Raw genomic sequence first — 13,713 nt, 5'->3', positions numbered from 1 at the left:
CCACCCTCACAATTCAGTGCTTTATAACAGAATAAATGCAGATTTTTAAGTCTGCCATTTACTCAGAAGTGATGATCAATACTATTACACAGTAGTCCAAGATCTGCATTTGGCATTTGCATAGAGCACTAACATCAGAAAATGTGACTTCCAGTATCAAGGAATTAATTTTATCACGCTGGCTCTGGTTGTCAAGCTTAAGTGACAGCAAGAGCAACACACCATGTGGGGTGATCGGAGCACAGCTACAACTCATCTCCAGCATGATAGGGTAAGCCAGGATAAGGCAGCAGGAAATGATTCCAGTGTGAGTATAATGTACCATTAATTTTCTACTTTTCTATCTTACTGTGTGTCTGTTGAAGACATCATCTGATCTATCATCAGAGGAACCATTTTCTGAAGTGGAAGCTGCAATAAGCTATTCCTATTTCCCCTAGGAATATTCTGCAAAATGGATGCAACTACATCCTGGGTTCAAACCTGCCCTAGTATATTTGCTTGCTGCTTTTGGTTCTGCTCGTGGTTCTTCAAGAATCTTCTGCCTCTTTCCTTATGTTGTTTCACCATGTGGCATCTGTTGTAATAAGTTTAGATTTTATATTGCTGGAAGCAAAAAATAGGCTAACAAGTAAAGAAAGCAGACCAGGAGAGTTCTATAGGTAGAACAAAGTGTGTAGATATCGCTAAAAAGCTACCAAATTTCTGACAGATGTGAGGAATCTGTTACGCTTGCTATTGCCCCTCTGCAATCTTATGTGGGCATAGCAACTACAGAAAGAAAGCAACGCAGGTAAGTGAAAGCTACTCACATTTTACTTGGCAAGAGTGGGTAAATAAATCAGTGAATGTCAGAAAGGTTTGCAGCAGGAGCTGGGAAGCTGGCAAAAATTTTTCCCTCACTTACACCTGTGCAACCACAGTGAAGTCAATGGGATTGTACCAGTGTAAGTAAAGGGAGAATCTAATCCAATAATAATAGTATCACCTATTTCTCAGATACAGTAAATAATTTCTGGTATTTTGTACAAACAACAACATTGTTTTCACAGAGTTTATTAAAAATAAAAGCATAAGGTAAACAATAAAGAATTTAGAAAAACAAAGATCAAAAACATTCCTCTTCAAATTATTCCACAGTAAATAGTAACACTGAACCGTATGTTAAAAATGCTGTCCTAGATAACAAAACGTAATTGTACATTAGCAGACTGAGTAGAAAATTAAACTCATTCATTCAGGCCATGTCTACACTAGCGAGGTTACAGCAGCACAGCTGTATCAATGCAGCTGCACCACTGTAAGGCCTGGTCTACACTATGAGTTTATGTCGGATTTAGCAGCGTTACATCGAATTAACCCTGCACACAACGAAGCCATTTTTTTTTTTTACAAAAAGGGCTCTTAAAACTGATTTCCATACTCCTCCCCAACGAGGGGATTAGCGCTGAAATCGACATCGCCGTTTCGAATTAGGGTAAGTGTGGACGCAATTCGAAGGTATTGGCCTCCGGGAGCTATCCCACACTGCACCATTGTGACCGTTCTGGACAGCACTCTGAACTCAGATGCACTGGCCAGGTGTACAGGAAAGCCCCGGGAACTTCTGAATCTCATTTCCTGTTTGGCCAGGTGAGCTCATCAGCACAGGGGACCATGCAGTCCCAGAATCGAAAAAGAGCTCCAGCATGGACCGAACAGGAGGTACCGGATCTGATCGCTGTATGGGGAGAGGAATCCGTGTTATCAGAACTATGTTTCAAAAGACAAAATGCCAAAACATTTCAAAAAATCTCCGAGGCCATGAGGGACAAAGGCTACAGCAGGGACGCAACACAGTACCGCATGAAACTTAAGGAGCTCAGACAAGTGTACCAGAAAACCAAAGAATCAAACAGACGCTCCGGGACAGAGCCCCAGACATGCCGCTTCTACGTTGAGCTGCATTCAATTCTAGGGGGGGGCCCACCACCACTACCCCATCCCTGTCCGTGGACTCCAATGATGAGGTACTCTCCACCACGGCTGAGGATTTTGTGGACGGGGAAGTTGAAGAAGAGGAGGACGAGCTTGAGGAGAGCACACAGCACACCGTTCTCCCCGACAGCCAGGATCTTTTCATCACTCTGACTGAAATACCCTCCCAACCCAACCAAGCCGGAGAAGGGACCTCTGGTGAGTGTACCTTTTTAAATATAATACATGTTATAAAAGCAAGCATTTTTTAATGATTAAGTAGCCCTGAGGACTTGGGATGCATTTGTGGCCAGTACAGCTACTGGAAAAGTCTGTTAACGTGTCTGGGGGTGGAGCGGAAATCCTCCAGGGACATCTCCATGAAGCTCTCCTGGAGGTACTCTAAAAGCCTTTGCAAAAGGTTTCTGGGGAGAGCAGCCTTATTCTGTCCTCCATTGTAGGATACTTTACCACACGATGCTAGTAGCAAGTAATCTGGTATAATTGCATGAAAAAGCCTGGCAGCGTATGGTCGCGGTGTTTGCTGGCATTCAAGCAACATCCATTCTTGATCTCTCTGGGTTATCCTCAGGAGAGTGATATCGTTCATGGTAACCTGATTGAAATAGGGGAATTTACTTAAGGGGACATTCAGAAGTGGCCGTTCCTACTGGGCTGTTTGCCTGTGCCTGAAAAGAAATCCTCCCCGCAGTTAGCCATGCGGTTGGGGGGGAAGGGGCACTGGCGCTGAGCTGTTTGCATTTGACTAGCAGGGATCTTCCCTGATACCAGCCACGCAGTGGGGAGAGGGGTAAAGCGATCATCCCAGAGAATTTGGATGGGGGGTGCGGGGGTTTAGTTTGGTTTCTGCTGCTGCACCTTAACAGGAAAACCGCAGCACTAAACAGCCAACTCAACGTGCTTTGCTTGGTATGGGAGAGGAGGGCGCTGCTGTTATGAAGGTTGCAGAAACCGAAAGACTATGGCTTACCGTGGCTGCCTGCAAGCCGAATTCTGTTGCCCGGCACTGCGTGTGTGATCTCTAGCACGAAAGCCGCAGGCAATATAAGATGCAAAATGCGACCTTATATCAAAATCACATGTGCTATGTAACGTGAATAGTGTTGTTCACCGTGAAAGAGTATAGCCATTGTTCTGTAAAATGTACTTTAAAATACTTCACTCCTTTTTTTTCCTCCAGCAGCTGCAAATGTTTCAAGCCTCCCTCCTCCGTCCCAAAGGCTATCTCAGATAAGGCAGTGGAAAAAATGTACGCACACTGAAATGTTCTCTGAGCTCATGCAGTTGTCCAGCACTGACAGAGCTCAGCAGAATGTGTAGAGGGACACAATAGCAGAGTATAGGAAAGTGGCCGATGAACGTGAGGAGAGGTGGCGGCAGGAAGATCAGAGGAAGCATGAGGCAACGCCGGGGCTACTGCGGGATAAAATGGACATGCTCCGGCATCTGGTGGAGGTTCAGAAACAGCAGCAGGATCACAGACTGCTGCTGCAGCCCCTGTTTAACCGCCCTCTCTCCTCCCCAAGTTCCATAGCCGTCTCACCGAGACGCCCAAGAACGCGGGGGGAGGCTCTGGGCACCTAACCACTCCACCCCAGTGGACAGCCCAAGCAACTGAAGGCTGTCATTCAAGAAGTTTTGAAGTGGCCTTTTCCTTCCCTCCTACCCTCCTCCCACACCCCACCTGGGCTACCATGTCAGTTATTTCCCTATTTTTATAATCAATTAATAAAGAATACATGTTTTTTGAACGATAGTGACTTTATTTCCTTTGCAAGCAAGCTATGATTGAAGGGGAGCGGAGCGGGGGGCTTACAGGGAATTTAGAGGCAACCAAGGGGGTGGGTTTTCATCAAGAAGAAACAAACAGAAGTGTCACACAGTACCCTGGCCAGTCATGAAACTGGTTTTCAAAGCTTCTCTGATGTCCAGCACTTCCTGCTGTGCTCTTCTAACTGCCGTAGTGTCTGGCTGCGCGTATTCAGCGGCCAGGCGATTTGCATCAACCTGCCACCCTACCATAATCGTCTTCCCCTTACTCTCACAGAGATTGTGGAGCACACAGCAAGCAGTAATAACAATGCGAATATTGGTTTCGCTGAAGTCTGAGCGTGTCAGTAAACTGCGCCAGCGACCCTTTAAACGTCCAAATGCACACACTACCACCATTCTGCACTTGCTCAGCCTATAGTTGAACAGCTCCTTACTACTGTCCAGGGTGCCTGTGTACGGCTTCATGAGCCAGGGCATGCTGGGTCCCCAAGAATAACTATAGGCATTTCAACATCCCCAACAGTTATTCTCTGGTCTGGCAAGTAATTCCCTTCCTGCAGCCATTTAAACAGACCAGAGTTCCTGACAACGCGAGCGTCATGAACCTTTCCCGGACATCCCACGTCGATGTTCGTGAAACATCCCTTGTGATCCACCAGTGCTTGCAGCGCCATTGAAAAGTACCCCTTGTGGTTTATGTACTGGCTGCCCTGGTGGTCCGGTACCAAGATAGGGATATGGGTTCCGTCTACAGCCCCACCACCGTTAGGGAATCCCATTGCAGCAAAGCCATCCACTATGACCTGCACATTTCCCAGGGTCACTACCCTTGATATCAGCAGCTCAATGATTGCATTGACGACTTGCATCACAGCAACCCCCACAGTAGATTTGCCCACTCCAAATTGATTACCGACTGACCGGTAGCTGTCTGGCGTTGCAAGCTTCCACAGGGCTATTGCTACTCGCTTGTGAACTATGAGGGCTGCTCTCATCTTGGTATTCTTGCGCTTCAGGGCAGGGGAAAGCAAGTCACAAAGTTCCATAAAAGTGCCCTTACATATGCGAAAGTTTCGGAGCCACTGGGCATCATCCCAAACCTGCAACTCTATGCAGTCTCACCACTCTGTGCTTGTTTCCTGGGCCCAAAATCAGCGTTCCATGGCATGAGCCTGCCCCAGTAACACCATGATCTCCAAACTGCTAGGGACCGCAGTTTTAGAAAATTCTGCGTTCATGTCCTCATCACCACACTGCTGTCGCCTCCTCGCCTGGTTTCTCAGGTGCTGGTTCTGCATAAATTGCACGATAACGAGCGAGGTGTTTACAATGGTCATTACTGCTGCGGTGAGCTGAATGGGCTCCATGCTTGCTGTGCTATGGTGTCTGCTCGGGCAATCCAGGGAAAAGGGAGCGAAATGACTGTCTGCCGTTGCTCTGACGGAGGGAGGGGAGACTGACAACATGGCTTACAGGGAATTAAAATCAACAGAAGGGGTGGCTTTGCATCAAGGAGAAACAGAATGGCCCCCTCAAGGATAGAACTCAAAATCCTGGGTTTAGCAAGCCGTTGATTTCACGGAGGGAGGGAGGGAGAAAGGAGAAAATGAATACAAAACAAATCTGGTCTATTTCTTCTTTTGATCCACTTCATCTATCTTTATACATCTTGCCGGCAGCAGACGGTGCAGTACGACTGCTGGCCATCGTCCTGTCCTGGGTGCTCGGCAGAAGATGGTGCAGTATGACTGCTGGCCATCGTCGTCTCCTGGCTGCTCATTAGAAGACGGTGCAGTAGGACTGCCAGCAGGACTGAATCCCCATGAGACAAAACTTAAAAGGGAAATGAACTGGCTGAGACACTCCCATGTTTGCCCAGGCGCCCCAACGACCTCACCAAGGTCAGCTAAAAGAGCACCCTGGAGTACGGCGACGATGGCTACCAGTCATACTGCACTGTCTGCTGCCAAAAGGCAATGAGCGGCTGCTGTGTAGCAATACAGTACCACGTCTGCCAGCACCCAGGAGACATACGGTTACTGTGAGCTGAGCGGGCTCCATGCTTGCCGTGGTATGGCGTCTGCACAGGTAACCCAGGAAAAAAGGCACGAAACGATTGTCTGCCGTTGCTTTCGTGGAGGGAAGGAGGGGGGCCTGACGATATATACCCAGAACCACCTGTGACAATGTTTTTGCCCTATCAGGCATGGGGATTTCTACCCAGAATTCAAATGGGCAGCGGAGACTGCGGGAACTGTGGGATAGCTACCCACAGTGCAACGTTCCAGAAGTCGATGGTTGCCTCGGTACTATGGACGCACTCCGCCGACTAAATGCATTTAGAGCATTTGTGTGGGGACACCCACAATTGACTGTATAAAAACGCTTTCTACAAAATCGAATTCTATAAATTCGACCTAGTTTCATAGTGTAGACATGGCCTCAGAGTGCTCGCCTAGCTGCTCTCTGCCAATGGAAGAGAGCTCTCCCAGAGACATAATAAAACTCCCTCAATGAGTGGCAGTAGCGATGTCATCAGGTAAAGCTCTCCGCCGACATAGCAACGTTCACACTACCGCTTAGGCCAGTGAAACTTATGTTGCTCATGGGGGTGGTTTTTTCACACCGAGTGACACAAGTGGTAGTGTAGACATGGCCTTAGTCAGTGTTAAAGAATATCTTTTTCTCTTCAGAAGAAAAGTATTTTAACAGCCTGGACAATAAGTTAAACACACACACATATACAGTATTGTAGTCAGATATTTAAAACATTCTCTTCTGCTTAGGGGATGAGTATTTTTGTTTTTGCTTCTAGCCTTTCCATTTACAAATATAAAATCACAAACTTGTGACAGGATTGCACATTTTCTATCCTGACACTATCTTATCTTTCCATTCCAAAGCTCTATCACATTGTAAAAACAGAGAGCAACTGTACCGTATTTAATAACATAGTGCTGCATAACACAGAGCTCTGAATAATACAACCATCAAAAGGAGATTGGCTTTAGGTCATATGTAACAACAAAAAAGAATGCAAGAAGTACCACCTGAAAACTCATCCCTTCACAGACTCAGTGCTTCACCTCATCAAGTAAAAACATTACTAGGATTTAACCTCTTCCCCTCCCCAATTTGGCAAAAAAATATTGATGTTTTTGTAGTGTTTAAAAAGCCAGTAGTAATTAAGGATGTGACAAATCCATTTTTTAAAGTACTGGACAAATTCTGAGTTATTTACTGTAGTATTCAGTGGCAGGAGAGTTCTGGAATTAGGAGGGTTGGCAGGAATAAAGTGTGTCACGCACTCTGTAAATACCAGGGAAGCCCCAGAGTGCACCTGGAATGGTACAGCAGTAAAACAGTCACTCAGATGCAGCTGTGTTAGCTACTCAAAACTGTACTAACTTGGATACATAAATACTGAATTTTTCAGGTATCTGCATCAACTGAATACAAAACTAAGATTTGTCCTATCTGTCGCCAGTAACTGACAAAAAAGCCGTGACTTGTAGATAACCGTCATGCTCAAGGAAAGAAATCTGGAGTACAGCCTTATTATACACAGATATGAAAGCATCAAATTGCTTACCTACTTGACATTGGCACCATGAGTGCTCCAGGGTCAGTGCTGGTACATGTGGTATTCATATTTGATTAACAACCTCAGAGCTCGACTTGCCCACTGAGAAGGAGCCGAACAAATCAGGGTCATTTAGCTTCACTGACTTCACTTTAGGAATACTCTAGATCCATCTCGCTAAACGGATTCAAGCACAGGTTCAAACAGAAGCTATTATTCAGCAATCCCTCCCCAAAACAAAAAACAGTTTACTGTACTGACCAAAAATGCAAGTAGTAATGAAAGGAGATACAGCTGAGAGATTTTTATATCCAGTGACACACGACCCTTTAGATTACACTACTGTAAATCTGAGGAAGGAGTTGGCAGCTGTATACAAATTAACAGCTTGGGATTTACACTTAAAAGATGAGGGTAGTGATTCTCAACCTCGTCCATATTATGACCCCAGGTTACAATAACAATAAAGAAGTTTCAGGACTCTGCTCCTATCTAACTCTAAAAAAAGGGAGGGTGATTATGACCCTATAAAATCTGTTTACAACTCCCAGGTTACTTGAGACCCATGGTTTAGAGCATCAAAGATCAGAATTCTGGACTCTCCTTTTATACAAAGTGTCCCCCTGTAGCATATGGCTCCATGTTAAAAAAACAAAGCGTGGATAGCATTCCTTGACATATCTACATAAAGTGGTTAATAGAAAACGTCTCTACTTTTAACTGAGCCCCAAGTTCAGGGTTTCCCAAGGGCATATTAGGAAAGCCCACACCTCCTCTGATGTGGATAGGACTCTTCAGTGTCTTATCCTACCTTTTCATCCAGGGCTGCCTTTGTATCCCTATCTTAGCTGTGCCCCTTCACAAAGCAGTGACTCCTGCTCTGAGTAACTGGACAACATTCCAGTGACCTCTGAAGTCAGACTGACTGCCACAACCACTGGGGATGCTTTAGATCAATGTATCTATCTATCTATGTAAGGTATTTCTATGGTGCCCACCACTCTAGTATTTCAGTGCTGAATTTCTAAGCAAATGACATCCTTCCCCCCACAAGACAAAGCATACTGAGCCATTTGGTCTGGGTTCAAGTTTAATTTTTCCTACCTATATCCCCACTTCAATCTTTCTTACACTTCTTTTGTACCTCTTTCCTCTCAGATAGTCTTCTCAGTTCACACATACTTCCTTCATTCTCTTCCTTTAGCTGTCACAGAGAATGCCAGATGTAAGTGTCGTGAGTAGTACACACACCACCTATTATGCCAAAAAAGATTCAAGATCTCCTTAGGAAGTGGATGAAAACTGATCTCAACATCTTGGGGTTAGGGAAATTAGGCATGGATAGGTCCAGTGGTACCAAACAAATCCTGGTTACATCCATGTGATCAGTAGACTTGAATGACATCATCCCATTCATCAACAGGCCACATCCCATTGGACTGCACATTGGATGGAGAGCTTTTCCAGTCCCACATCTTCACAGGTACCTTCCAGTCCTTGCCATAGTTGGCTTCGACATATTGGAGGGTTTCACAAGGCACATGTACCTTGAGTTCTACAAACTCAGTCCAACACAGTGTAAACTTAGGAAACAGGTACCTATGTTACAATAAGAGAACACAATAGTTAAGACTCAAATATAGGTATGATATTCAGTAAACAAAACCTTGGAAGCCACTACAACATTTGATTTTTAAAATTATGAAGGAGTACAGATTGTGTATTGTGGCCAGAGCATAAGACAGAGTCAGGGACATCTTCATTTCAATTCCTTCCCTGCCCACGAATGGCTGCATGATTTTGGGCAAGTCACTTAACCTCCCCACTTCTGTTTCCTATCTGTGAAATAAGGATAATATTGACTTATTTACCTTACAGAGATGTTGTGAGGATTAACTAGTTAATGGTTGTCAAGTGCTTTGAAGCTGGAGTTTTATTATGGCTACATGCTCAATATGCTCTCCCTGATTGCTTCTCTGCAGGTGCAATGCCCTTAAAAATAAAAATCACAAAGAAAACCAAACCTGCCATGGGGCACTGAAGTAATACGAGTTGCCAGACCTATGCAGAATGCCCCTCCCTCTTCTCACACCTGTGGTAGAATGAGACATACCAGCAATGCCCAGGTGATCCAATGGAGAAGATACAGACCACGGAGCCTAGGATCTACTTCCAACTTTGTCACTGACTTGTGATGCAAACCCAGGACAAGGGAGGAGGGGAAGGATAGCTCAGTGGTTTGAGCATTGGCCTGCTAAACCCAGGGTTGTGAGTTCAATCCTTGAGGGGGCCATTTAGGGATCTGGGGCAAAAATTGGGGATCGGTCCTGCTTTGAGCAGGGGGTTGGACTAGATGACCTCCTGAGGTCCCTTCCAATCCTGATGTTCTATGATTAAGTTACTTCGGGTTAGACTGTAACCCTACAAGCTGACCTGGACAAATAGTAGTCAAGCAGCCCCAGAAACAGCACATGTGCCGCGCATATTTTATTTTAATTTTTTTGCAGAAAAAAGCGTCTGTTGAAGAGTTGCTACAGTTCCACCTTTTGCCCACCAGAGGGCGCTGTAGCATCAGAACACAGCAGCTGCTCCCAGCCAGTCCCAGCTAGGATAGGGAAGAGAAAGAGCCTGCAGTGCCTTCTTCAGAGCACCTGTTGGGCCAGGCCAGGAGACAGGGGATATGGGGAGACAGACAGCATGGGGCTGCTGGGGATCAGACAGGGGCCCATAAAGGCTAGTGGGGGAGGACAGACTGGGCCAGGGGCTGAATGGGAGTGGAGGCGCAGGGCCATGGGGTGGGGGGGGGAGGTGCAGGGCTTTTTGTTTTCTATATTGTTACAGACATACTTGCTGATAGGTATTTTGAAATAATTTACCAAAATAATTGAAACTGGTGTGATTATATTGTGTTATTTTGACAAATAAAATATGCAGAATCTTTCAGAATTTTAAAATAGTGTGCGCAGAATGTTTAATTTTTTGGTGCAGAATTCCTCCAGGAGTATCATGTGCATAAAGTTAATCACAATATATGTGTTTGCACGATTGGGGCCATACTCACAAAACTGTCTATTCAAGGCATCTCTTGTGGAAGTTAGGAAACCAGCTCCCCAAGAACAAAATATGACTACATGAAAAATAGCTACAATTCTAAAAAATTAAAACAACATGTGCCAAATATAACTGCTCAGATACTTTGCTTTCCTTTCCCATATCCTTAATCTATATTTTGGCTATTCAAATTATGCATTTCTTGGAGTAGGGACCCTACTTTTATTCATGACTGTAAAGCATCAAGATCAATTCTAGTATGATGTAAATAACTGGTGAGCATTCTACACTGGGCATTTACTCTGTGTGGTAAAAATGACACTATCTGATCATACCAGTTCCCTAAAAGAAGTCTGCAACAAGCCTTAGTACACACTAGTTAAGGCACAACACTCCTATGCTGACTGTCAAATTAAGTGATCCTTAAGTGATCACTCTGGTTACAGTGTGTATGGTAACACCCATTGTTTCATGTTCTCTATGTATATAAATCTCCCCACTGTATTTTCCACTGAATGCATCCAATGAAGTGAGCTGTAGCTCACGAAAGCTTATGCTCAAATAAATTTGTTAGTCTCTAAGGTGCTACAAGTCCTCCTGTTCTTTTTGCGAATACAGACTAACACGGCCTACTCTGCTACTCTGAAACCTGTCAAATTAAGAGTCTCTCAAATGCCAGTATAAAAGTCACTGCTGCTCAACCAGCTGCACTGTCCTTATAATTCAGAGGCAAAAACGTTGTTAAAATACTTATAGTTGTAAATAATTATACAACTACAATTGTTCCAATAAAATTTTACTAAATTAATGTTTGAAAATGAGGAAATTCATAGTGTTCCTATACTAATATTATTTACCCTAATGCTAAGTTTTTTGTTAATTTCCCAATGTGATTTGTTTGTTCAGTTGGTTGATTTAAATCTAATATATCTTATTGTTTCTACCGTGAAATATTAAGTTGTTGCTATACCACAGTAACTTCAGAGCTTCTAAATTCTGCAGTATTCACTCCCAACCATAGAAATTCTGGTACAGTAGAACCTCAAAGATATGAACACCAGAGTTCTGGACTGGACACCATGTGAAACTGGAAGTAACCAATCAGGCAGCAGCAGAGAGAAAGGGGGGAAAAAAAAAAAGTACTGTACTGTGCCTGTATTGCATCTTAAAGGTAGGCACATCTGGGCTGCCTGTCCCCACCCCATCCCCACCAGCAGGGCAGCCACTTACAGCAAGATGCTAGGGCTGCCAGACCAAGGCAGCTGGAGCCAGCAGAGCAGGAGCAGCGCTGGGGTCCACACAGCTTTTTCCCCTCCCTGCCAGGAGGGAGATGAGCTGTTTTTACCCCCACCCCCAGCTGGGAGGGGGGACATGCTATTTTCTCTCTCACACACACACACATGCCCCTGGCTGAAGGGGCCAAGCTTGCAAACTCATGCCGGGGCTGAGAAGGGAGCTCAGTTGCTGCTTGGAGTGTCAGCTGTTGGATTTGGAGCCCAAACTGCGCTTTGTTCAGAGTTACAAACATTTCAGAGTTACACACAACCTCCATTCCCAAGGTGTCCATAACTCTGAGGTTTGACTGTATCACCACCACTTATTCTTGAAGAACAGTCAATTCAGAGATCATTTAATGTATGACCATAGAGTTCCAGTGGCTCAGACCTAGTCAAGGTCACTTAGAGATACAACAAAATAAAAAGTTAAATGCGAGCTCTGTATGTACTTATGATAGAGCTTCTAATTTCTGCAGCAGTAACTCTATAGCTTCTAAACTCTATTAGTTCTCACTTTGATGTTTAGAAACTCTCCCATCCGCAGCCTTGTACAGCTCTGTTTTTAAGGTGATAACAACTCTTAGAAATTCACTCCAAGCTGAAGAATTAGATTCTAGCATGACTTAAACAGAATAACTTCTGTCTTGGTTGACCAACCCCATTTCCTCCCACGTTTCACAATCATTTTGAAAGAACAAAGTGAAAGCACCTAATGGTGGTGGGTATCACAGCCTTTAAAGTCAAGAGTAGTTAATAATAAGGTTTAACGGCAAATAAATAAATAAATAAACTAAAATAAAAATAAAAAAAATCTCCCCTTGTATCTCTCTCCTTTTGAGAAGGTATTTAATACAATGGAAGCTAGGTTAAGACATTCTAAACAGGTACATTCTGTTACTGATCAAGAGGACTAATTTCCATGCCTCTTTTTGGTATATATTAGATATAGTTTACTACACCTAGAAAGCACCTCTTTAGGATTTAACGTTTTCATTATATTGACTTCTTTCTAACCACACCTATCACAGACCAAACTTCCACACCAGCCTCTCTCCAATTCTGCTTAAAAAGCAAAAAAAGGATTAGAACAATCATATTTTTGTCTTCATCTGTGAAAGCTGGAACATCTGTACCATATCCAAGAGTGCAGCACCTTGGGCACAACACTGGAGCATGAATTCAAAGCCAACATCCATTCTCACACATGGGAGGCATTCTGCCTTGTGCAGGGAGAAAAAACACTGCTTTCATGCTCCTAATGACTGGTGCACATATATAATTTTGGAAGAGAATATCAGCTCTTTTGACAAGGAACTGGATGTCACAACATAGGTACAGCACAACTTTTGGCCCGCACCACCTTTATCACTGGAGATGAGGTATCAGATGGAAAGAACTCAGTCTAACTCTCAGAACCCAGGCTGAGTTTGCGCGGCTGACTGTTTATATAAGAATGACCATACTGGGTCAGACCCAATGATCCATCTAGCCCAGTATCCTGTTCCCGACAGTGGTCACCACCATATGCTTCAGAGGGAATGAACAGAACATGGCAATTATTGAGTCATCCATCCCATGTCATTCAGTCCTAGCTTCTGGCAGTCAGAGGTTTAGGGATACCCAGAGCAATGGGTTGCCTCCCTGACCCTCCTCGCTAACCTCCATGAACTTAACCTGCATGCTTAAATCTACATTTACCTGCATATTTGATACAGAAAAGAGCAAGATGCTGTAAATGGGGTTCCATGTTTCCTAAGCCACTTTCATAACAGGAACATACTTTAAAAAACATCAAAGGCATTTGATAGTAAGGGCTCATATCACTGCAGAAATGCTATTGTGAAACGTACTGTTGTGGACCATTACAGAAGAATCTCAATGAGTTGGGTTATTTTGCAAGGGACATGTGAGCCCCCGTGCCATAATCTCTAATCACACAGATAGATGACTGAACCCTCAGTGCTACAAAATAAATAAAAACGAGCACTTGAAAGAAAAAAATGGTAGGCTTGATTCCCCTTTTCCATTTTTATTGAACTAGTGCTGGTCTTA

General features: G+C 44.2%; 1 protein-coding gene across 8 annotated transcripts in view; it reads right to left on the bottom strand.

Moving 5' to 3' along the window:
- The window catches only part of FKTN (fukutin), an 81,843-nt gene that overhangs the window by 37,920 nt on the left and 30,210 nt on the right, over positions 1-13,713 (bottom strand). For 4 of the 8 annotated variants that reach the window (XM_084628669.1, XM_084628667.1, XM_084628670.1 and 1 more), the window contains exon 10: positions 7,521-8,932. In XM_084628669.1, the coding sequence (XP_084484795.1) occupies positions 8,719-8,932 (214 nt within the window). In that variant the 3' untranslated portion in view covers positions 7,521-8,718. The other 4 variants (XR_014711706.1, XR_014711708.1, XM_084628671.1 and 1 more) reach the window with 4 other exon arrangements.

This window comes from Lepidochelys olivacea, assembly GCF_965140295.1.
Source record: "Lepidochelys olivacea isolate rLepOli2 genome assembly, chromosome: 5".
NCBI classification, from domain to species: Eukaryota; Metazoa; Chordata; order Testudines; family Cheloniidae; genus Lepidochelys; species Lepidochelys olivacea.
The sequence above is the reverse complement of the archived record's forward strand: the minus strand, read 5'-3'. Positions and strand labels throughout refer to the sequence as shown.